Raw genomic sequence first — 25,354 nt, forward strand, 5'->3', positions numbered from 1 at the left:
ACATTGAATACATATGGGAGAGGTGCATGGCAACTCAGACTGCTGCCTGGAGAAATCAAGAGAAGAAAGACTGCCCTGCTGGAATCCCTGGTCTGCACCCCAAGAGGACTGCACTTCTTAGGGCAGCACCTGCTGCACACTTTGGTGCTAAAGTCCTAAGGACTGTGCCTTGCTTCAAAAGGATTAAGGAGGGTCTCCCTGAAAGCAAATAGTAACAAAAGAGCTACAAAGAGATCTGCTGCCTAATACAACAAGGAGATAAAGGACAGCCCTGCTGGAAGCCCAATCTGAAACCAAAGGACTGCACTATGAAGAACTGCACCTGCTGCACAATGTGGTACTACATCCCATATGATTTTGCCTGGCTTCATAAGGATTAAGGAGTGGACTCTCTACAAGTCACAGGTTAACAGAGCCCACCTGCCTAATCTCTACGAAGAAGTCCCCATCCTGGAAGAGTGTCCAGTGGACTTTTGAATATTTGGCTGGATGCATTGTGGGACTTGTAGTCCCAACATCCCAAGGACCATCTCAAAGCTTCTAGACCTTTGGGTTGGTGTTGTGGACACCTCAAACCTACAAGAGGAACTTCAGGAAGACGTTTCAGAAGTTTGGAGCAACTTTTGTAAAAAGCGCTAGAAGTTGACCAGATGCATTGGGGGGAGTTGTAGTCCCAAACCCAAAGAGGCAAATCAGAGCATCTGAACCCTTGGCTCGTGCTTTGGACAACTATCCTGCATCAAGAAACACTTCTGGAAGAAAGTGTAAAAGTGTTACATCGTGGGTGGCCTGAACTCTGTAATTTGTCCCAGTCCAGATTGACCTGTTTTAACCTTTTATCACTATTTGTTTTCAAGCTCTAGTTTTTCTTTTAATCTTTAAAAATGCATTTCTCTGCTTACCTGCATTGGATTTTTGTCACTTCGCTGTTTATTTGTTCATAGGAATATAATCTATTTTTTTATAAATTGGTGTTGGATTTTTCTTGTGTAATGGGTCTTACTTATTTAATGTACTGGTGTTTTTAAATGTTTTACACACCTGTGTCATAAGTTAAGCCTGCCTGCTCGTTGCCAGCTACCAAGGGTTGACCAAGGGAATAATTCATTGTGACCTTGACTGAGGCTTTTACTGTGTTTGTGGTCTTATTACTAGTGGTAGGTCCCTACTTATCACTACTAATAAACCACTTTCCAGCACAGATTTTTCAGAAGTATTCGGTAGAACATCAACTTCATATCCGAGAAGTACCACAAAGACTTTGAAGTCATTCTTTGTGAAAAACTGGATGAATGTATTTTTATATCAGTGGCCTTCTTAGGCTTAACATTCGAAGATCAAGGCCTTAGTATGAATACACAAAAGGTCTGGATATGGAGAATTACCTGGTCCACGTAACGTGAAAGATGTGCAAAGGTTTCTATGATTCGCAAACTGGTACGGACACTTTTTCGAGGTATTTTCTAAAGCAGTATTCCCTCATCATGCACTTAACCAAGAAAGGTACATCCTTCAATTATGGCCTGAAACAACAAAAGGCATTTGAACATCTGCCTTTTCTCCTATTCTGAAGCCTGCAGATCACAGTCTCCCATTCATCACAGAAACTGATTCATCTTTGTTTGCCCTGGAAGCTAAGTAGTTTGATAGAGACCCCCCAAACAATGAAGCTGTGCATCTAGTAGCCTTCTCTCACACACCTTGACAACAACAGAAATAATGAGAATGAGTTTCTAGCAATCAAGGTGGTGTTTTCACACTGGTGTCACCACCTAGAAGGGGCTCTGCATCCAAGAAATGTTACGGCCAGATCATAAAAACTTGGGATTCTTGCAATCTATGAAGTGCGCCTGATCTGACATGGAGAGAAAGATTTTATTTTTAACCTCCTTTCAGTATCGGATTACCTATGGACCAGGTAACCGCCATGGAGAAGCTCATGCTTTATTTTCACAGGCAAAACAAGAACCAAAGCCAGCTAGAAGCACCCTACATTTTTGCTATACAGAAAATAAATATATCAGAATTTGAGAATTGCTTAGATCTGAGTTAAGACCCTGGAACAAGGCTAACTGAATTTGGGTGGAACCTCAAGAAAGGATCGTCATGGAAGGACTTTTCTAACATAAACACAAATTGTTTCTCCCTACTAGAAATCTGGAAGAGACAGCGCTATTCTGGTGTCAATTCGTCAAAGTACAGGGCACTTTGGGGGAAAGAAACATTCTAGACCTAGGAAAGAGACATCGCTGGTGGCCCTCGATAAGAAAAAACGTTGGGCGGTAAGTGAGAAAATTCTTCACCTGTGCTCAAATGAAACCTTCTCATAAGAAGATATTCAGCAGGTTGTTCCCGTTAACAACTCCAGATAAACCTTGGAAAAATATCTCATTGATTTTATTGCTGATTTAATACTGGATCGATCAATCATTAGAGCTATATTTCTATCATTACACCATTATGAACCATCAGGAACAGTGGACCACATGGTTGACATTGGATGAGCTAGCTTATAACAACTCACTGCATTTGGAACTCTCTATTTTTCAGCATTTGTGATGTTCCAGTTACTTCACCTGTTACTTCCGTCACAGCTCTACTTCCCAAAATGTCCACAGTACAGGCTAGAACTCTTGTCTATTTGCCACTCGCTGACTTATTATAAACATTTAATTCCTCGCCATCTCCAACAATCATGTACAAAAAGTGGGACTTGGTCTGGCTTTTCATCAATTTCTGGTCCTTGGTAGGATTAGACCCCCATGTTTACACTGCAGTTTGTGGATCTCTTCCTAATATTTCAACTAGCGGGTCAAGGAGCAGTGACTCTAGATCACCCAAACAGGTGGGGGATTAATCCAGTATTCCATACTTCCAGAGTTAAGCTAATAACACCATAAACTACTGTCCTCTCCCACAGCAATTATCAAAGATGGGTCCACAGAGTTTGAGGTGAAAGCCATAGTGGATTCTAAGAGAGTAAAAGGAGATTTGCGGAATGGGACCAAAGAGGGGTGTGGAGTCCTGCAGGAATCATAAAGGGACTTGGAGACTTGGAAATACCCCAAAGAAACACCTAAAGTTAAGGGTGAACCATTTTATGAAGAGACTGTGGCGGACTTGCCTATAGGGGAAGGGGTGCTATGACCTCTTTCACACTAGTAGAAGTGAGTAGTGAGTGGTGGGATTTCCAGGATACTGTAGGTAGTGGTACGACTTAAACAGAGAAAGGGCAACAGGACGTTTTTGGTGTTGCATTGCCATTTTCGCTTGCTGTTACAGTTAGCTCACCATTGTCCCATCTTTCACCTTTTATTATTTTCTGACATTTTCAGTTCCCTTTGTTATCTGCCTATTTGCTCATTTCATTGACTTTGGTTCTTGGATTATGATTTGGCTTGGTCACACTTGCTGTGTATTTTGTCTTGTTATTTTCGCTTCGTAGAATTACCTTCATCTGGCATTTGAGTCCCATCTTACTGGTTTCCTTCCATGTTGGCCCATACTCACGGTAGCCTGGTTTTTCGAACCTGTGAGTACTGAACCCATTGGAGAATACCGGATATAGTTTCTGAGAAGAGTTGTACCTAAGAAGACCTGCTTGCTATCTCCATCTCACGCTCTCATTTCCCTGTACCTCCTGTAGTTTGTTCTATTTTGTATATTTACTGTCGTAAATAACATCTAGAGAGTGGGACTGTTCATCATCAGAACTAGCTGCCGAACACTTACTAATCCTAACAGGAAAACAGTTATCAGGGGAGAGGATGGGAATGAGTGGACAACTACACTGCCACATCATTTGGGGGGTACAGAGGCAGACTGGTGGTTGGGGGAAACTCAGAAGAGGTTACCACAACACACAACCTAACACCCGACCTATCTCAAAAGCTAATGCGAAAACATAATCGAAAAGCCTTGTAACAGTCGTGAAATGCTATGGCCTTTGATGACAGCCCAGCCAACCACTGGCAACTTTTAAAACATTCAGCCAGCCAATGGTTAAATGAGGCTAACATATAGCTACAGCTGTCTGTAGGGGAGGCCTAAAAAAGTAGTAAATCCTGTACTGGGGTGAGGGTTGAATCAATGGAAGCACAGCTCCTTTGCCACTTCCAAGGAATCTCGTCATATCTTAAAACTTTACATCTGCCATCGTGGTCACCACAATTCAAGGATCATGGCGGTGACCACATGGAAAATAAGCATTAACAAAGCCAATAGGTTTGGTATTTGTATGGCAAGTGGATTGAGTGTGCATATACCAAACAAACATCACACCTATAGCAATGGGGATTGAGCACATACAAAATGATCAGAAAGATAGATGCAACATAAACTAATAGAGCCCTTTTTGTAGCATCCGTTTTTCAGAAGCTTTTGAGATCATTCGCTCACCAGTGCTAATGATTTCACACATAAAATAGTCACTCATGGAAGCCAAGAGAGGCATAAGGACACCCACAAAATGCTGATAGAAAAACTGTGAGAATTAAATATGTAGGAGAGTAGGGTCTGCTTTCCTATGGTCACCCCACTTTTTACTTTTTGCTTCACTGGTTTTCGACTTATGTGGCTGTGGGCCTGCTAATCAGACCCACAGCCCTGCTGTTCTCTCTCTAAATTCACACCATGTACTTTAGGTACATCACCAATTGGGAATTGGGTCACTCTTGTGAGTCCCTGTATAGTGTACCATAGGTACCCAGGGCATAGATGCACCCAAGGCCTACCAGGGGCTTTAGCATATCTTTTGCCACCCCTGGCTGGCCATCCAAACTGACACAACTGGCTGATCACTCAGCTGGGGCAAGGTCGTGTAATCACCCCTTGCTTAGGTATAGTATTCCTATATCTAACCTTATATCTAGACACATATACACCTATAAGTCACTCCTATGGCAGGCCTTTACAATCCTGAAGGCAGAGGCTTGGTTTTATGTGAGATGAGGCTCTAGCATGATTTCTACAGACATTCAGAAATCCTAAAAAAGAAATTTAAGGATAGGGGATACCCAAACAAAACTTCTCTCCCATTCAATGAAAAGGGCCAGGTTTTATAACCGGGAAGCCCTGTTGAACAAAGAAGTGCGAGACAAGGAGCCCCCAAAGAAAGTGGTCTTTGTAAGTCAATTTTCAACTCTTAGTAACCAGATTAAAAACGTGGTTAACAGAAATTGGCACATTTTGAATAACGATGAATCTATTAAACTGGAAAAAAAACATTTCGCATTTAAAAAGAACAAAAATCTCCGAGATTTGTTGGTCCACACATATAGAGAAGAAAATCAGACCACCCAAAGAACTTTGGATAACAGTGTAGTACTAGGGAACTTCAAATGTGGTAACATCTGCCCCCAATGTTTGCAGACAAATGAACTGAAATATAATGGCCAAACTCTTAAATCTAAAAGCCTTAACAACATTGTATATCTTCTCCTATGTCCCTGCGGCCTTGGTTATGTAGGGGAGACAGGGAGAGAGGCCAGGACAAGATTTCAAGAGCATAGGTCTGCTATAAAAACTAAAAAGATGACAGCACCCCTAGTAGAACATTTTCTCGAAGCTGGCCACAATGAAAATGCCTTCACATGGTTTATCTTGGAGAAAATTAAAATAGGCAAAAGAGGTGGTAATATAATTTCCAAACGAAAAGCCTGTGAACAATGGTATATTTCCTATTTAAATACTGTAAGAGATGGCTTAAACTCCAAGGAGTAGTAGAAGTGTATGATGATATCAATACAGGTTAAACACTGCTGTTCATTTGGGTTGATCATGTGGTTATTCTCATGTACTATAGACTTGTTGCTTTTTTAAATATATATAGCCTACAGTATAGGTGGGGTGGTCATGCATTTTGACTATTTATATATGATGTTGAGTATGATACATATTTAGCATCGAGTTGAGTGTCAAATATATGTGTAATATAACAAAGGACCACTCTGCCGTGCGATGGATACAACTATGTATTAGCTAAACTGTCGCCATCTTATACTGACTATTGTTATACATGTTAAGTCTTTGAATATCGAGGGTAGCTATGTAGATATTACACTATGTATAAAGCATTAAGATGGGGATGTTGTAATGCAATGTACACCTGTTGCTAGACAATCTGTGTATTGTGTGATACTAGCAGCTACTTTGACTAGTAGCTACTTTGCTTAGCAGTTAATCAATTAAGAATGTTGATCCTTCATTTTTACAATATAAAATCTGGATTTTATTGGAAAAACTTGATTATATATTGCGGTTTATGCATTACTGTGGTAACAAAATGAGATGCCCGCATTATAGATTTCTAAAAACTAAAAGAAATGCGGCCCGGTCTCTGCGATGCTCGCCAGTTGGATAGTAAGTCCTATTTCTATCATTAGTGACTTCTAGCCGTGAACCGGGAGTAATCTGAAATGACCCGGAAATTATTGGTTTAGGTGAAGAGTGGCGACTGCTACGCGGGAAAATTAGGATATATAAACGGAAGTTCAAGAAATGGCCGTAATCGCCTTTTCGCTACGGAGCTTGCCTGATGTGAACATCACGTGGTCTGAACAGCAGGTATGAGACATCTTCATAGTTAGGTTTTAGATTCATAGTAAAGATGAGAATAGATAAAGATCTAACTCTCACGATTCTCCCGATGTCTGTTTCAATTACAGGCTGCGGGCGGCCTAGCTACGAGGGGACTACTTTATTAGAATAATAGCCCCGTTTTTTGGACTGAGACAAGAAATATCTCCGACTGCCACAGATGAGCATATCTTTATGCAAATGGTTTAAGATTGCCAGGTAATTACCCATTCTGTCGCTCTTTTTTTAATTGAGATACTTGAATAGAGACGACAGATTCCGTTTGGAAATACTTACGCACGATAAATCATTGTCATTATTTAAAAGAATTTTGCTTTATGATAATCTTAATATCCCTGTCTTCCTCACAGAAAGCTGATGAAAATGTTTGGTCATTGACACAGTATAGATGAACTGACCCCATTGAAGTATAATGTGTGGGATCGTACGTAGCCGAGAAAGATTTTGAGGCCGTTTTTGTGACTCTTATGAGGTAAATGTGACCGGGTACTTGCAACGCTGATATATTCCTATTAGCTGCGTATCTGCAAATGAAACATAATCTAATAGTTTGGCCGGTTTATTTACATGCTAGGTAATTATGCCAGTAGCATTGCTAGGTAATCATGCCAGTAGCATCTCTATTTTGTTGCCACATATACCTATGCAATCAGAGGATAATATGTAGCGATATTTATCGCGCTGTCTGGAATAGACATTTTAATGTCATATAATTTATCAATAAATATGACTAAGGAATGTGTATTAGAATATAACATGTGAATGTCTGAGTGTATATTTGTGTTGTATTAGAGTCGCACTCTGTAATAGATTTAGGAGTATTGGTGTTAATGGTGATTTGAATTGATTATGTACAATATTTTTATTTGTATATATATTTTTGTGTTTCAGATAATCTGTTATTTTGTAGGATATTATTTCTAATCCTGAAGAAGGTGCTGGCTATAAAATATAAGTGAATACACAAACTACATAGAGGGGGGTCTAAGGGCTAGTTTACCGACTCATACTAGATACATGCCCCTAACTAACTGATTCTACACAAAGGAATATCTAGGAGTCTAAAAGTGAAATCTAATCACAAACAACTGTTGACGTGACAACTAAGAAAGGGGTGGCAGCTATGTTACCCAATTGCACCACGTGATAGAAGGACACCACATTCACGTGAAGCACATACTCAAGGTGAGAATTTTCCCATCAGTTGTCTAACTGTACCGCCACATTTACATCATTTGGGTTCTCCTTACCCAGGAGTCAATGCAGTCACAGTCACACAAAACGAAAAAGAGGACTGTGAGAGTGAGAAGACCCACCGTTCTTGTCTGGTGAGCGGAAACAGTGTAATAGGACAACTGAAAAAGCAGTGCAAGTGAGTGTTTCAGTGAGAAAATAAAATTAGGTGAGACTGAGTAGAGGGAAGACTTTTAATGTTTTCTCTCAGCTCCCTAAGTCTAAAAAAGTGTGAAAACAGATTTAACAGAATATCTGCTCAGCGAGTGGTCAACATGTTTCTGCATACAGGGTAGTGCCCATGCATTCATCAGGACCTAGTTCGTGCTACTGCTGAGACACGTGGAGGCACGAGAGACGTGGGACCGGCCATCTTGGAAAGCCAGCGAATTGCTTTCCGTGCAACTTCTGAGGCACCCTCGAAGTTGTGCATTGGGGATTGAGAAGCCCCAGCCACGAGCATCATCTGCACCGCAAATCAGCCCTCCACACTCCACGAGTTCTGCGTGGGGCCCTTCTGCATTTTTCTGCTCGACACGTCTGTCCGGTCACTTGCCCGTTGGCTAGTGGCCTCTGTGACGACGAACCTTTGAATTTACACCACTGGTCTGGTTGCTCCAGACTGGCCCCAGCTTCCCTGAAAAGGAGAAGCCTATCAGGCCTTGCTGGTCTGATCCGTAAGCCATCTTCGATTCCTGCGTGGGTCGCCTTTGCCAAGGCTTGTTGACTCCAATCCGGAAGCCGACACCGCCGACAGCGAGGGCCTTCGTGGGACAGTCCGTATCCAGCTCCTGGTTGTCGTCAACACCTCCTGGTCCACGTGGCTGCAGAGACAAGCTTCACAACATCACCTGATTACTTGCGACGTTGCCTGGTTCCTTCCTGGTCACTGGCTAGTGACCCAGACTCTGTCCCCTCTGCTTTCAGGTACTTTTCATCCTCGATCCTCCCTTGGATCCAACCGGACACTTCTCTCCTGGTCGCCTGCAGCATCTTTCTTCAAGGCTCCATAGGATTCAGCGACGAAACCCGACACACTTTGACACCTATACACCCGCTTCCTGTGGGTGAGGTAACGCGAGTACTTTGGTGCTCCTGTGGGTATTTACTATCCTAGTGTCTAACTTTTAAGTAGCTTTCTCCTTGTCCATCCGGAAGTGACCTAAAAAACTAGTTTCCAATTCTTTCATTCCCATTCTAACTCTATGGTAACTCGCGTGCGTGTAAAGACACTGCACACGCATTCCGTGGGCCTCCTGCTCCCTATCCTTTGGTAGTGCAGCGTAGTCCCAGCGATTCTCCAAGCCCTAGGCCTATCCTTTGTTCGTGACGTGGTTCTTATACCACTATTTTAGTATATGGGCTGAAGTGCCCCTAGGGCATTACTGTATTTTGTGCAACTTATTGTATGATAATTAAGTATCTGGTTATGTGCTTGTGGCTCTGATCTCATAAAGAGTTCAGAGGATTAATTTAGTAATAAATACATATATATTTTATATATATAACCAGTGTGGTGTCCTTTCATTTGGTATTAAAGGGGTTACATGTGGTAAAACAGCTGGCTTCACATGCCCTCTTGAGTTTAGCCTAAGACTGCTTTGTCCATGCTACCACTAGGATAGCTGGTCTATAAGGTTGACTTTACAACCATCACCATAAGGGTTGTTTGGACTGATACAGGGTGCCCACTAGAATAGTGGACATCACATATCAGGCCAACTTCTCACAAAATACACATGTGGCATGACCCAAGATGTGACTGACAGTGTCTCAAGCCAATGGCTGAAGTACCAAAGCTAAAGAAGCACATGAATGAAGGAGCCTAAAGCCCCTTAACGCCAGTATGAAATACAATTTGATCGCCAAGAATAGCGTAGGCACCCTACACTCCAAATCTCAAAAACATGATCAGAAAACTGAGACCACAAGGGTGACTTCTGTGAAAGGACATAAAATGGACAACGAACACAGGGGTTACTGTGGCATCTTCAGTGTTAAGAAAAAGAACAGAAAAAAGGCAAACGAAAATCGACACACCTGGCTAGTTGCTTTGACACAATCCAACTCTATGCATCGGAACAAACTATAAACAAACTTGTTAATCAATCAATCAGTATTTATAAATTGCTAGTATGCTCGCTGCTGCGAGGTGGTCTGTTCGTTTTAACAGCCAGGTCTCGAGTTCCTTCCTGAATTGCTTGAGAGATGGGGAGGTCCTGAGGTGCAGGGGAAGGTTGTTCCACACTTTAGCCACCAGGTGTGAAAAAGAGCGTCCTCCACTATTAGTTAGGCGGATATGGGGGCGTTGGCAGGTAAGACTGATGCAGATTGTAGGTGTCGGGTCAGTTGGTGAAACTTCCTGCATTTGTTGATGTATGCTGGTCCTTCATTGTCCCGGGCTTTGTATGCGTGGATCAGCATCTTGAATTGGCATCTTTTCTGGATCAGGAGCGAGTGCAGCTTCTTGAGGTGGGGCTTGACGTTGCTCCTTCTGGGGAGGTTGAGGATGAGTCTTGCCACTGAGTTTTGTATTGTCTGTAGTCTCTTCAGGAGGTGTTCAGTGATTCCTACATAGAGCGTGTTTCCGTAGTCTAACCTGCTGGTTTCGATGGCCTGCGTGATGGTCCTTCTGGTGTCGACTGGGAGCCATCTGAAGAGCTTCGGAGCATGTGTAGGGTGTGGAAGCAGGCTGATTAGACTGCATTAACAAGTCTCTTCATAGATAGCTTGCTGTCCATGATGATGCAGAGGTTGCAGGTGTGGTCTGTCAAGGCGTGGGGTGGGCTGAGTTCTGCTGGCCACCATACGATGCTCCATGACGAGGTGTTGCTCCCAAAGAGAAGGACTTTAGTCTTGTCCATGTTGAGTTTGAGGCAGTGGTCCTTCATCCATTAAGGGATGTCCATCATACATCTGTGGAAGTTGGCTCTGGTGGTTGAGAGGTATTCTGACAGTGAGAGGCTGTTGTCAGTTTCGGAGATTATTTTGAGTCTGTGTGATCTGCCGGTGGTGGCCAGGAGTGGGGGGGTCATGTAGGTGTTGAAGAGGGTAGGGCAGAGGGACGATCCTTGTTGGATGCCGCAAATTATCTTCTTTGGTTCTAAGGTGAACTGTGGGAGGTGGAATTTCTGGGTTCTTCCTGTGATGTATGAGACAATTCATTTGAGGTTGCCTCCCTGAATTCCGATGGGGTGGAATCTTCGGATCAAGATGTGGTGGGAGACAGTGAAGAAGGTGGCAAACAGGTCTAGAAGGATGAGAACTGCCATTTGGCTGTGGTCTCAGAGGGTTATGATGTCATCTGTGCCTGCTATTAGGGCTGTTTTGGTGCTGTGGTTGGCTTGAAATCTGGATTGGAAGGGGGCCACGAGGTTGTTGTGTTCAATCAGTGAGTTGCTGGTTGATTGCTTTCTAGAGGAATTTTGCTGGAAAGGGGAGCAGAGAGATGGACCGGTAGTTCTTCAGTTCTGCTGGGTCGACGTATGGCTTCTTTAGGAGGGGCCTCACTTCAGCGTGTTTGCAGACCTCAGGGAAAGAGGCCAAGGTGATGGAGGCGTTGAGGACTTTCCTGAGCTTGAGGCCAATCATCTTTCTCAAGAGGTTAAAGATGTGGTGGGGATAGAGGTCCATGGGTGCTGTACAGTGCACGGAGTTCATGATGGACATCATGGCTTGAGTGGCGATCCCGCTGGTGTGTGAGTAGTGTGCGACCCCACCCCCAATTGTAATATTAAAGCTCCCTCGAGCAGTTGGCTGACGAGACTGGGACCCCGCACCTGCGCGCCTGAGTGGTACTAAACCTGGCAATATTTGGCAGCCACCGGGTACCCCAGAACACGGCCTAATCCCTGCTGATAAGGGGTAAATACCCCGAAACACGTGTCCAGGGATGGCGAAGATAGCAGAGAATCGAAAGAAGATGCATTGCGGAACACGAACTACACTTACCACAGTCCTTAGGGGCGATCCCGCTGGTGTGTGAGTAGTGTGCGACCCCACCCCCAATTGTACTTATAGGAGGCGTTGGTACTGGACGGGTGCTCTTTTGAAGGTGGTGTGATCTTCTGTCTTTTTACTGGGGTGCCACGTCCTTTCTATTCTCAGTAGCATTTTGTAGATTTTAGCTCCATGGTAAACCTGCTGGCTCTTGAATTTGGCTGGCTGTGCGATGGCAATTGCATCAACACATTCTGTGATCCACTGGGAGAAATTCTTCCCTGCCTGTTCTGGGTTGGGTGTTGAGTCTGGGAGGTGGGAGTTGAGAGCGTTTGTTCCACTGGTATTATGATACTTTTTTCCAGTCTCCACACATGGAGCTGGAGAGCACGGTGCTGGTGGGTCCGGAGATGGTGAACTGGATGATGTAGAGGTCGTTTCAGGTGAGCTGTGTGGCATGGTTGACTGACTCAAATATCTCTTCAAAGGACATATTCAAAGGGTTGTACATGGATTCCTTGCAGCTGATAACTGTACGGTAAAAAAACATGTTACCTAAAGCAAACAACATCCATCTCCAAACTAACGTAAATATTACTTAAAGGTGTAGAGCCTTCTGTGCCATATTCATGTAGATAATATTTAGTTTCATATGAGCAAGTGAGTTAAGCCAGCAAGCTAATTGCTTGTCCCTGAGATTTGTGAATCCCTCAGTTAATTTTCGATTCAACAGGGCTGACTAAACATTCATGCTTATGATGCTGAGGAACTGAGTAGCACTACAGTGATTAATTATGGGTATTTACAGCACATGAAACAGCTAAAGATGCATTGTGTTGCCAATAAATAAATAGATCATTGAGTAAAAATAACCTAAAATGTATTAATGGTACAAAAGTAATGTAGAGTTAATAATCCTTGGCGCTGTGTCAGTGTGATAACATGCTCCCAGTTTTATCAATCTGGCAAACCCAGTAAGTTTTCTTGTGTAGGTGACAGGAAAATTGTGTGATAAGTCTCCTGCTCCTGACAAGTGCTCTAAAATGCTTCTGGTGTTGCTGTAGGCGTTTCTCACCTCCTTTTGACACGGGTAGCTCCACCTCTGTGATCAGTCCATGACACTTAACACATTAGGCAGTTAATTACAGAATGGGGTACAGCCTGTTAATCTTAAACCAAGCGGGGAGGCAACCTACTGCCTGTTCCTTGAAAATATGTGGAGTCTGCCATAACTGGGTTCCTTGTTTCCCAGTTTGGGCACATGGGATATGGGGTACCCATGAACAAGGACGCCACCGACAGGTATGTAGTCACTAGGACTGTAGGGTGCTCCTTGTGATTTAGTAGTAGTAGCTCTCTTCTCCATGTATGCATCGTTGTGAAATCAAGTGCATTTGTTTGACATTGGATCCATATAAGGTGAATGGAACACTAATTATCTTTTGTTGCACTGGGGCCCGAATGTGCCAGTTCCAATCAGTCAAACTCCGGCCTGACAAGAGCAACACTTAAACATTAAAGTGGCAAAAAGACACGGTCAAGTCTGCACATCATATTCAAAGAAGATAGGCCTCCTTCCAATCCTCAATCTTCTGTTCTATCTTGAAGAAGGGAGAACCCCAGCAACCACCTCAATTGGCCAGAAGGTTTTCAGGAAGCTAGTACAGAAAATGGAAGTGTCTGATCCCCTGTGTCTTGTAGCCACGGAGCTGTGGCACACCTGAAAAGAAAGTGTGATTTGTCAATAATGGTTCACCTCTAAAGTGTAAGGCTACATCTGACTGGGCAGTTAGATTTGAGCCAACAAGCCTAAGACAGAATGTAAGAAGACCCTTTTTATGAATACATCGTTCACCTCTACGTCAAGTCGCTCTGCACCCATTAGGCCAGGGAGCAGAGGCTGATTCTTGGAAGCCTTCTTTCTAAGAATAAAGGACATACCACCATGACTAAGGAAATGCGTGTGACTATGGACTTCCCTGCAAATAGACAACTTGTTCAGTTTTACCCAGAGGCTAGATCCAGCAACCAGGAGCCCTGCTGTCCGGAGGATGGCGGGAGAGTGAGCATGCAACTTTGGCCCAGCTTGACATGGACAGTCACCCTCTCTCAAATCTGCTTCAAAGCCTCTACGAGTCACACTGATGCCACTATGTGTGAGCTGTATCAAGCAGAATGGATGTCTGCATGGAGTCTGCGAGCCTGTACATTGCAATGATGTCAATCTCTCAGAGTAATGTTGATGTCCATGTGAGGGCTTTGGGCCCTGCATCACCAAACAACCTTTCTTCACACAATATTGACACCAGTGTGAGGTCCGAATGCTGCACTATCCGTATTCCCTCTATGACTCATTCCCTGGTGAGCAACCATCGAGGCACCAATGGCACCTTTGCCTGACACTGCTATCCAGTCACCTCTCATTGCACCCTTAGACTGCTTCTTATGTGTTCCCTGCAGTCTCAGAAAAAGAGACCTCTGCTGACCACCAGCACAGCTTATACAGGGTGACACCTGTAAACAACTATTTTAGAGCCACGCAAAAGCCAGTCGAAGAGAACTGAAATGGTTAGTACACTGCACAGAAAACACTGAAAAAGATGACAGTACACTTGGCTGCAGAGATGGGATTTTCCAGACTTCTGTATTCGGGATAAGTGCGCAAAGGTATAAGACACAAAGAGCTTGCAGAATATCAGAGATACACATGCATTAGAATGAATCCCATAAAACCTCTTGAAGGTACTGAGAATATTGTCCTAATGACAATAACGCCTTATATCTTTTTCTCTTATGGAATAAGATGACCTGCACATGACATGTACTGTGAGTGATACAGGTGCTTCCAGAACATGTTGTACCCAAAGTACCGCCAAGAGTACGCCTGACTAACTACCACACTAGCCCTTGAAAGTCAAAGTTAAAGATGAGGTATTTGGCAATTCGTAAGCTTGCAGTATGACAGGCTTCCTGCTTTCCTAAATCGACAGCAATACTGGTCACAGGAGTGGCCTAATCGTCCTTAAGTCACATAGACCCAGGGAACTGGCCTGACAAGTAGTATGGACAATGTACTTTTTCAGGCTTATCACAAATGTGCGCTCTTCTTAATGTGCTTACATTTCTAACATTCAGAAAGAAAGACAAAACCCATGCCACCAACATCATGCAGTTAATTCATTGCAATGGAATTAACTAAACATTTTAAATGGCTGTTTACTTTCCCTTAAAATAATATCTGCCCTTTAATTCGTATGTTGGAACTATATTTTAAGTAGCTCAGTCTTCATTGATTATATATATGTTGCTACTTTAATAGTGATAATTATAGTATTACTCATTTAATATTGTTGAATATTCAAATGCCAATGCGTTTTAGCTATTCGGAGCATTTTTGGTATGTCCATTGAATTGTCTTATATTTAATTTAAAAAATACCTTTGAACAAAAAATGTATGTCAGTGAGCCACACTCCTTTGTGTATCTCAAAGGAGTTGCTTTTCGCCTAGAGAAGCAAAAATCTTTGGAGGCAGAACGCTTTGAGAGTAGTTGTCATTCTTAAATTACTTTTTGATCTGCCTAGAAATTCATCTTTGTTTGTTATTGATACTTCAATTTATGTACTTTATTTTGCGCTTTATGTTCTGCGTGTCTAAAATAGCACCTTGTGCTGGATTTCTACCATATGTTGCACTATATATTTTTAATAAACTTACTTGAACCCCCTAAAATGGTTGCATCGCACTGCTGTTTATTTGTTGTTTAAACTGGGGGTTCAAAGTCCTACACTGGTTAGGAGGAGAGACCTAGAGTACCTTTAATATATAAAAAAACACCACCATATGCCACAGTGATTGTTGTGGTCTTCTTTGACCAAACTGGAAGTAAATTGTGACGACTCCAACTAAACTAACACGATGAGAGAGCGCTCTTCATACCACTCCCCCCCCCCAAAGGACACACACTCTGTGGACAATTGGGTCGTGTATAATTATTTATAAAGCTCGAACACTACATTTTCAAGCAAGGTTTCACCCACCTTTGTCAGTCACCTTAACTGGCTTTGTTAGTAACCTTTTTATCCTATCTTTCTTCCATTGCTTAGCTTGAACCCACTTCAAGCTCCCTGAAACCTCACCACGTACATGTGCATCCCTACAAAATTACTACATCAATTAATAAACTAAATACATTTTCTTTTCCAATCAAATTATATACTTATAGAGTGATACTAAGATATGCAAAACAGGAGAAAGTATAATAACAAACTGTTCATCATGGGGCGCGCTAAGAGATACCAATTAAAGCACTTGCTGCCCTACCCATTCTTAAGCAAAACGGAGCAAATACCAACGAAAACAAATGTTCCAGGGTGCATAAAAGAAGAGAATAAAAGAATGAATTGTGACTTTGTGACTGCACCTGCTCCCTTCCCTGTTTACTCCCTAATCTCGAGGCAAAAGGGCCTCGGTGAGCAGCCTGAATGACAGATGGCAACAAACACAATTGACTGCACTTTCAAAGGAATACGCATTATGAAGCCTCGTGCGTTAACTTGTTAGCTCTTCTGTGATAGGTTAGCACCACTTCATGGCACAATAAACACACGAGGTCCGAATACACAACATAAAACAAGACAGTCCACGCGTAGCACAAAATGTATTTAATAAGCATTTCACTGTGAATGATCCAGCAAGGGAGGCCTCTGACATCAAACTGTGACCACTCATCGACCACCTCCTGCACGGAGACAGATGGGCATGACAGTGTGTGCCAGTGTGCTATTTTGAGGATTTTCTTATCTGGCAGACAGGGCAACAAATCAGCAAGCGACAGAAATGTCCAATCAACCTGTAATGAGTCGAAAAGTTAATTGTTTCTCGTTTCCGATTGGCTGAGAACTCTTCTGCATCCCCACCAAATGCTCAAATCATTTAAAAGGGAAAGCTGGATTCATTATGCCTGGGAAACCCTCAAATATCCCTGTTTGCAAAAAAAAATACGCAGGGACCAGAATTCATGCGTAATCCAGAAATTAGTTTAGTGTATTCCGTGGCTACGCTGTCAAAGATAATGTGGAGGTAAGCTGAAAGGCAGCTGTAAAGCACAGTCCTCTGTATGTCAGTGTATGGCCATAGCTTCCAAACCGACAGTAAGGATGAATACGTTTGACAGTTCCTGTGCAAATGCTTTCTGAAATATGAAGCTCTGTTTACATGATAAGCACGAGTGCTAGTAATTACAAAATATCTCTGCAAGAGCAGAATTTGTGAGTCAACAGTTGCAGAACATGCCAACATGACTCCTAAACCATTTGAACAGCCTGAATCACAATGTCATATATAGTTTGAATACTCCACCCACTCTTTTCAGTGTGTTTCTTTATGTGAAAGACAAGTCTTGTCCTAGAGCTGTTTTTGAACTATACGTTTGCTTACCACACCTTTGAAAATTAGGAACCTGGGTCATTTTATTCATGCAACGAGTTAACGCGGTGGTTGAGGAAGGAAACCGGCAGCTCTCCCTTCTTCTAAAATGTATGCCACTTCTCCAAATGAACAGCTGTGAGGTGCGGACAAGAACCCTGGCGAAGGCAAAATAGACTTGCATAACTGTATACATCCCAATCCTCCAAAAAGCTAATTGCTACAAAAAAGCATTTGGAATGCAATAGGTCTCGCAAGTGCCAGATTTTGAGTTATTGGCATTGTAAATGGCAATGCCTTTTACAATAATAAAAGGCATAGTCATTTACAATACATATAGGTCAAAGTTTGGCAAAAGCGAGACCTATTGTATTGCAGAGCGCGGTGTCCTTGGAGCGGGCGCCGCGCTCACCATTAAAGTTTAAAAAAGATGTTTTCAACTAAACAGAGAGTGGGTCCCTGAAGGGGGCACTTCGCTGAGCAGTCAAGTTTATAAAAAAAAAAAAAAAAGGTGAAAGAAAGCGCAGTGTCCCTGAAGCGGACGACGCATTCAGCTTAAAAGTGGTAAAAACCAATAAGCATCTGCCATTGTACCGTGAGTGCTGTGGGCGTAGGGGGCAGACACTTTTAAAGTTAGAGCAGCATAGCGCTCCATACGAGAAGAGCCCACCATTGTCCTAGGTGGGCGCGCTGCAAATACAAGAAGCAGCTGCCACTGTCCCCATTATTCAAAAAACAAAATAGTGCTCACCGACTTATAACACTGACCGTGTAACAAGCCAAGTAAAAGGTCCAGTCGTTATGGGAGGTAACAAATGCAGACAAGACGGTACCAAGGAGGGACCAAGAAGCCTAATAACGAATTGAAAGCAGGTGTTCACGAAGGACAATGACAAGCCAATAAAAAATATGGGCGGAGAGTGGACAGGGCTTCAAGTTCATACTCCAATACTGCATGCCTCGCAGCAGTGCATGCGCTGCCCAGGCTCGACCTAATGAGACCGCCAAAACCAGGAAACCAAACTCCGTCCGAACCTGAAGAGGCAGGAACATGCAAAGCCAGCCTTGAGTGTGCTACACTGGCACCAAGAGACACCAAGATCAAGTTTAAAGTACCCTGTTTTGTCCACAAAGCTTCGAAGGGCAAAGTTCCACGATATCTACAAAGATGACAGACAACTCACTTAATGCTGAAGAGGATCCTGCACTCTAAATATGCACATCTCATTACCCAAAGGTGATTCACCTGGAACGAACAAGAAGGCTGGGACCTGGGAGATCCTGGCCCTAAACTGTGAACACACTTGATGAAAGTCTGAGGGAAGAGCCAAACTACATGCGATTCAGGAAGGGCCTGAAAACTGAACAATGCAGGCTTGCCTTCAATTGAGCTATCTGTACATGCAGCCTGCAAAGAAGAAGATAGACTGCACACCCCAATTAACCTTTAGAATCTACTTCACTCAGTACCGGTCTGAAGTAACCAAGAAGTACAACACCGCGCCCTACAAAACTTTAAATTTACTCTAGAATGTTTTTTTGTTGTATTTTATTGTAAAGTGTTACGCTTCACTGAAAAAAGTTGCTCTGTTATACGAGGATCAGTAAACCTGGCTTTACTATCCTCTTTTCTGATTTGGAGCATCACACTAAGCGTTAAAGCACAGTTGATTAGAGGCCAACACTGGCAGCACACAGTAAATACTCCTGACAGACTCGAGGGTGAAAATACAATTAACGTCACCAAAAACTGAAAGGACACAAAAGTTTTAAGCAGACTAAAACTAAAATCTTTGGTGGAAATGCCACAAGGCACCATTCATTTGATGCTCAGTATCATAACTTTGGCTATTCGGCCCTTGTATCTGCCTTTTCATGCAAAACTTTAACGCCTTAACCGCGGCGGTTATTCCGCCGCGATGCGAGAGTTCTAGTGAGTGGGTGGGGCTCCGTCGGCCACTGGACGACGGCAGCACCCGCGAGGTAGTGCTCCCGTTGGCCGACGGGAGCACCGAAGGCGTTAAGGAACAGAGTGATGAGTGTTTCAGTTGTTTACAAACCTACCTGTCCTATGCACTGCATACAGTACACATGCCCAAAGTTTAGAAAAATATGAAATTCTACAACCTTTTATAAATATATATTTTTGGTACACTGTACCTATGTTTCATGTGCATGTCTCTTACTCAACAAGCATTGGCAATGCTAATATGTTTGGCTTATGGATGAAAGTGCCTTATATGACACTGATGGGTTAAGGACTGAGTAAGTCATCATAAATGGACTCTGTCACTTATCTTTGCACTCATGCATACATTCATGCACCCACTGACTCATTTTTGCATTAACCCTCTGACACAGCCACAATAAAACACACACAAGCTCAACAACATATGCAAGATAAACTAAAGAATGCAAATAGAACGAAGAAAACACACTGCTGCCTAAACACTGCATGTATATGCTTACAATAACAAAACAAAACTTAGCAGTGGATGCCCATCTTGCAGAGGTATTTTAAATAGCCTATCATTGTTTTAATAATCAAGTATAGACTCCACATTTAGAACCTAAGAGTTGGCAATCTTGGAACGATAAAAGAATGATACACTAAGGACAACAGTATTCCATACTGGCCTCCTTGCTTAAAATAAGTGGCCAGGTGGGATGAGGCACACTGTACATGAAATAAGTGGTAAGGAAAAGACTCTTTAGCACTGCCTGGAGAGTAGGTGCCCTCTTAAGAAACATTCAAATAAAAAGGAGGTGAAGCAAAGAAATGAATAGGGAACTATAAAATTCAAAACTAAAGGTGTAGCCAAGCCCCTCTGACACTGAAGCACACACATTTTCAGAAGGATGCACACGTGATCAGAAAATGAAGTCATTCACAGCGCAAGAGACATGAGAGTCAATAACTCATGTGAACTAAACCCTTAGCCCATGCATCATCCCTGTCATGGGCAAAAGCAGAGGGTAAATGACACTCAGGAAGATTCATTGCAGCACACAGATGACTCAAAGGCTGTCTATTCAACCATATGGATATATATATGTATTTTTTTAATTATTACTGGAGACTGAAACAGCTAAAGAGATTGTAGCAAGAATTGTTCCTGGGCAAATCTCCTCCCCATATAATTTGATAGAGCTAGTGACATTTCACATAACAAAATTCCTAATTATAGGCTTTAATACCGAGAAATGAGAATCCACCCTTAAATGTCAAACAATCAATATGTCAGGCCTAATACATTTTCATAACTTTTTATAATAAACAGACCAGACTTATGGCTAGAGAAATATTTTCCTAGCAAACGAAACAGGCCTGCTGCAGCTGTTATCATTGGCTTTTCACCATAACCAACTGAGGACTCCTGTACAGAGCATAAGCTTTCCCACAAGGAAACCATCAGGCATACAGTCATTAGATTGCATAGTATACAAAATTACATTTGGAAAAACAAAATATTACCTTTTGTAGGAGGGCCTAACATGGATTCTGACAGTACAAATCTTCTATACTCATGGTTTGTCAGAGGCAGTAACCAACAACAAAATAATTCCCTACAAAGGTAATCAGTGGCTCTCCATGTAGAACAATACCTATCTGTAGGCTTTAACACAGTGAAACTGCAATCTACATCTAAATGCCTATTGACTTTAACATATGCTTTTCACAATCAATGTCAGGCCTACTGACTTTATTGTAACTTTTCATGATAAACAATCAGCCCTATAACCTTTATCATTAGCTTGTCACCATAACCAACTCAAGCCCATTGTACTTAGTAATGAATGAATGACCAATTGATAAAGGGCAAACAAATGCCCCAAGTATAAACTTTCTACAAAGCAACCATATGGCAACAGTGATAAAAGTACAAATGTATACAAAATTACAACTGGCGAAAGAAAATGCAATCTCTCCTAGGAGAGCATAACAAGATTATTTGTAATGCATATCTCCTAGTCCCATCGTCTGTTCAGGTGGAGTATCACACCAAAACCCTTGTAAATTCCTTGTAACAAAATACCTGCCTACAAGTCTTGCACTGGGTAATAACAATCTATCCTTAAAATCCTTAACAAATGACCTGTCTATGTCCTGTAACACAACGTGATAGCAACCAACTGTAAAGGCTTACTGGCGTGAACGTATGCTTTTCACAATTAATAAGCAAGACCAACTGCCTTTGTCATAATGCTTCATAATATGCAGATCAGACCTTTGGCATCAGACATAATGTTTCCAGTGCACAAAACAGGCAAATAGCTTGTTACAATACAGTTTTGAGCGCAAGCTTTTCCAAAATGTATCCATCTGACACAGAGTCATTAAAAAGGAGTAAAAAATTACAGTTGGCAAAGCAAAATGCCCCTTCTCATAAAAAAGGCCCAAGGAGGATTCTCACAGAGCAAATCTTCCATATCCATGATTTGTCACACTACGTGCCCAACACCAAAACCATTGCCTACTACGATAATGAGAGAATCCATATTACAAAATACTAAACTGTAGTCTTACATTCCACATTTAAATGCCTATCAATTGTAACACATGATTGTCACAAAATATATGTCAAACCTAGTGCCTTTGTCATAACATTTCATAATAAACAGATCAGGCCTGTAGCTATGATCATTGGCTTGCCACTATAACCAACTTACTCCTGCTATATTGATTATAAAATGTGCCAGAAGCCAAAAAGTGCAATACAAGCAGTCTTTTTGGTGGAATCACATAAATTTGGCTCACAGCCTGTAATCAGAGGTATCAATATGTGGATGGAGCCTCAGTCCCTCTCTCAGCAGGACTCTCAAAGCTCTTTTTTGTTTATAACATTGGATTTGGCACTCTTTGAACGTTCAAGGCAGACCAAAAAGTCCATGTAGACTAGTATATCCTTGGGCTCAAACACAAAACTGCACTCTGAGGTCTTACGTTAATGATTACCTTCCTGCCATCTGTGCTACAGCCAGAGTAAAACAAAACTTCAATCACTTATCTAAGACCAGGGCCATTGAAATTACGTGGAGGAGGCTAAATTATGTGCCAGGACTGACTAAATTATTTGGCTAGAAAAGGCAAATTATGTGACATAATACAGCACGTTTTGTGACAGTATTCATACATTATTTCATAATTTTTACACAGTTTGGGTAAAGGTAAACACCTAAAACAGAAATAAGCATCAGAGGGGACCAGTCAACCGTTTCCAAGAGACTTCTACTGCGTAGTAACACATGATTGCATGTTTTTAGTAACTTTTGATCTGTTTGAGCTATAAACAAAATGTTTCTTGATAAAATACGAAACCTATGCACATGATGGTTTAAGTGCCAAATTCATTATTATGTGAACAATGTCATAGAGGCAAAATCGAATAATTTCAGCGGTGGTGTTAAAGACAACATAACAGCCTTACAGTGCATTGTGTGTGCCCTTGAAAGTTCAAGACCAGACAGCCTTAAAGCTACTGGTAGAGCCAACTGGATAAATAAAAACACAATGATCATAGCTGCTTGGAGGGCAAGCATTGTTTGTGGAAGAACATACATTCAGCTCAATCAATCAAAACATGTACTCCGGCTACCAACATATGGGTTGAGCCAAATCCCCTTTCCTAGTAGTGCTACTTAAAGCTCTTGTTTAAGCTGATCACCTGTCTGGCGACAGCTTCTGTGTCAGGCCAGGCCTAAAAAAGGTTTAAGTGGTCTAAGGCTCCGTGTAAAAAATAGCTACGGTTATAACAACCTGATGCCACCTCCGATTTATGGGCAAAAGGTGGTAGTCAGTGCGGCTTCAAATAGGACGCAGCGAGCCAATAGCTTCCCCATACCAATCAGAGATAACACTTTTTAATACGTCCCCCACAACCGAAGGAAATTGCTCGTTAACATAGGAAGACATTTAGTCAATTTCCTCAACATCTAACCTCAAACACTGCGCGTGTGCTGTGCTACAGGTACCAAGTTGCACTTCAAGCAGCTGGTCGCTCTTACCTTCCTGCTCTGCGGTCAGTGCCAGCCTCTGCAAGGCGTTGCTGGGGGGCTCTCTCTGGCGGGTGGCACTCTCGTTGACCCGGGAGCTGGTAAAGCTGTTGTAGCCACGGTGTAACGAGAAGGTGCAGACGCTGTGGCCCCGGTACGTGCAATCGAAGAGGTAGCAGCTCAAGCCGGGTGCATGCTGGTGGCTTGAAGAGGTGGCCAGCTCCACCACAGCCACGGAGCAGCGTGGCTCTTCACAGCATGCCCCCATGCACTGATGCCAGGTCAACACACCCCCGGGGGCGGCCAGAAAGGTGGCTCCCGCAGCTAGCGAGTCTTTGGTGCGGATGATATAATCCTGTAGGGTGGTGAAGCGTCCCTCGCAGCCGTCCTCGCCCGGCTGCTGTGGCCCCTCTTCCTGCATGTGCTGCAGGTGGTGCAGGCCTTGCTCGTCCCCTGGCATCTGCAGGTTGTTTTCGGTATCCGTGGTGGACCCACCCCTTTGCTGTATATCGACTGGCCTACGTGCCTCCCCTTGCACACGGTGGGCAGCTCGTGCATCATTTTGGGCTTGAGAATCTTCCTGCAAGTGGTGCACCCCTTGTGTCTCGCCTATCCCCAGAGGCTCCCCCTGCAGGCGGTGCAAATCCGGCTCCTCCTCGGGGCTCAGCGGCTCTCCTTGCTGACGGCGTAGGCTCTGCGCCTCCTCGGGGCTCAGGGGCTCTCCCTGCCGCTGCTGCTGCTGCAGCTGCTGACGGAACTCCTCCAGCAGCTCCTCCACGCCGGACACCTGAGCCCGGAGCTGGGAGAGCGGGGCCGCCTCGTCCTCGGAGGCCCGGCACTCGCCGGGTCTCCAGGAGCAGCAGACCAGAAGCATCAAAAGGAGCGCCGAGCGGTGCCTGGCCAGGCCGGCCGCCGGCCCCTGCATGCTGCTGTCAGGCGCACCTGCTAGGATGAGCCGCACCTCAAAACATGCACCGGGCGCGTGCAGCACCCGGCGCTGCTAGTGTGTCGGACCCGTATGTTTCTGTCCGCCGTTCATTCCAGTCCCCGGTATGAGAGGGAGGCAGAGAAACCCGTCACAGCGCTGCTCGCATCTTCCCTCTCCCTCTCTCTTTACTGTGTGCTGCTCTCTCTGTCTGCCATGACCCGGAAATAGAATCAACCTACAAATTAAGTCAAATACTGTCGTGGAAAACCTGAGCTTGGCAGCATCTGCGCACCTGTCAGTGCGGTCGGAATGAATGGGAAAAGAGCGTGCGTGGCTAGAACGTTCAATTTAAAAAAAAAAATTAATCAATAAAAATATATTCCTTAAACAGGGCAGCAACCCTGATGCACCTTGTCTTATTATTTTTTTTTTAATTAAACTGGAGACTTAAGGGGGGGCAGCCGACTTTAGAGGTCTGCCCCTGTAATTTAGGGAAGTGTAGTCGTCAGACGACTGCTAGGTTTTGGCCGTTTTTTGTAGCCTTTGGAGTATCTAACCGGACATTTTAAGGTAACGGTGTAGTTTGGAGGGGACGCCGTATTTGCAAGTTTATTATGGTTTTAAAGCACCTGCTGCCGCATTTCTTTCCTCCAGCAATTTCCGGTTCATATACCTGTTGGAAAGAGCGTGTACCATAAAGATTACCAAGTGAATATAATGTAAATAGGTCAATAGTTACTGCTTTTGAACGAGACAACCTTTTGCTACTTGCAGTAAAAAGTTAAAATCCTAATAAAGAACAGGGAGCTATTCATGAAAGAACTGCATGCACACTGCAAAGTATAGATTGGAACATAGATTAATGTTGTAGAAAGGGTACATCTGGGTCGAAATGAATTCTTATTATTAAAGATAACTCCCAACTATGGTGATCCATTTTAAATTCTGAGTTTGTGGTTCTCTACACCAGGCACTCTTAAACTATACTGCTTACCAGTATGGATGACATGCCACTCCTACAGCTTGTAAGCCTCTGACTTATGTAACATTTCCTATGCACATTTAAAAATGTATGATTAGTTGTCTGTGTAATGTGTGTGCTAACGCGGGATTACTGGTTACTAATTATCTTACCAAATCCCATTTCCTGTCGACTGAATCGTTGGTACCTGTCTTGAGTAAAAGGTAATCTCGCAATAAAGCAATCAATTTAAGAACTTACACCACTCTAAATGAC

At 43.1% G+C, this 25,354-nt stretch overlaps 1 protein-coding gene across 4 annotated transcripts in view; it reads right to left on the bottom strand.

The window, feature by feature from the left end:
- Positions 1 to 24,332, bottom strand: part of LRP11 (LDL receptor related protein 11) — a 287,031-nt gene extending 262,699 nt beyond the window's left edge. For all 4 annotated transcript variants that reach the window (XR_013596241.1, XR_013596240.1, XM_078649382.1 and 1 more), the window contains exon 1: positions 23,202 to 24,332. Coding sequence is in view for 2 of the 4 variants with exons in the window: in XM_078649382.1 (XP_078505508.1) it covers positions 23,202 to 24,114 (913 nt within the window). In the remaining 2 variants the exon portion in view is untranslated. The remainder of the gene's footprint in view (positions 1 to 23,201) is intronic.
- Between the last annotated feature and the right edge of the window lie 1,022 nt (positions 24,333 to 25,354).

Source organism: Lissotriton helveticus, chromosome 6, assembly GCF_964261635.1.
Source record: "Lissotriton helveticus chromosome 6, aLisHel1.1, whole genome shotgun sequence".
Classification (NCBI taxonomy): Eukaryota; Metazoa; Chordata; class Amphibia; order Caudata; family Salamandridae; genus Lissotriton; species Lissotriton helveticus.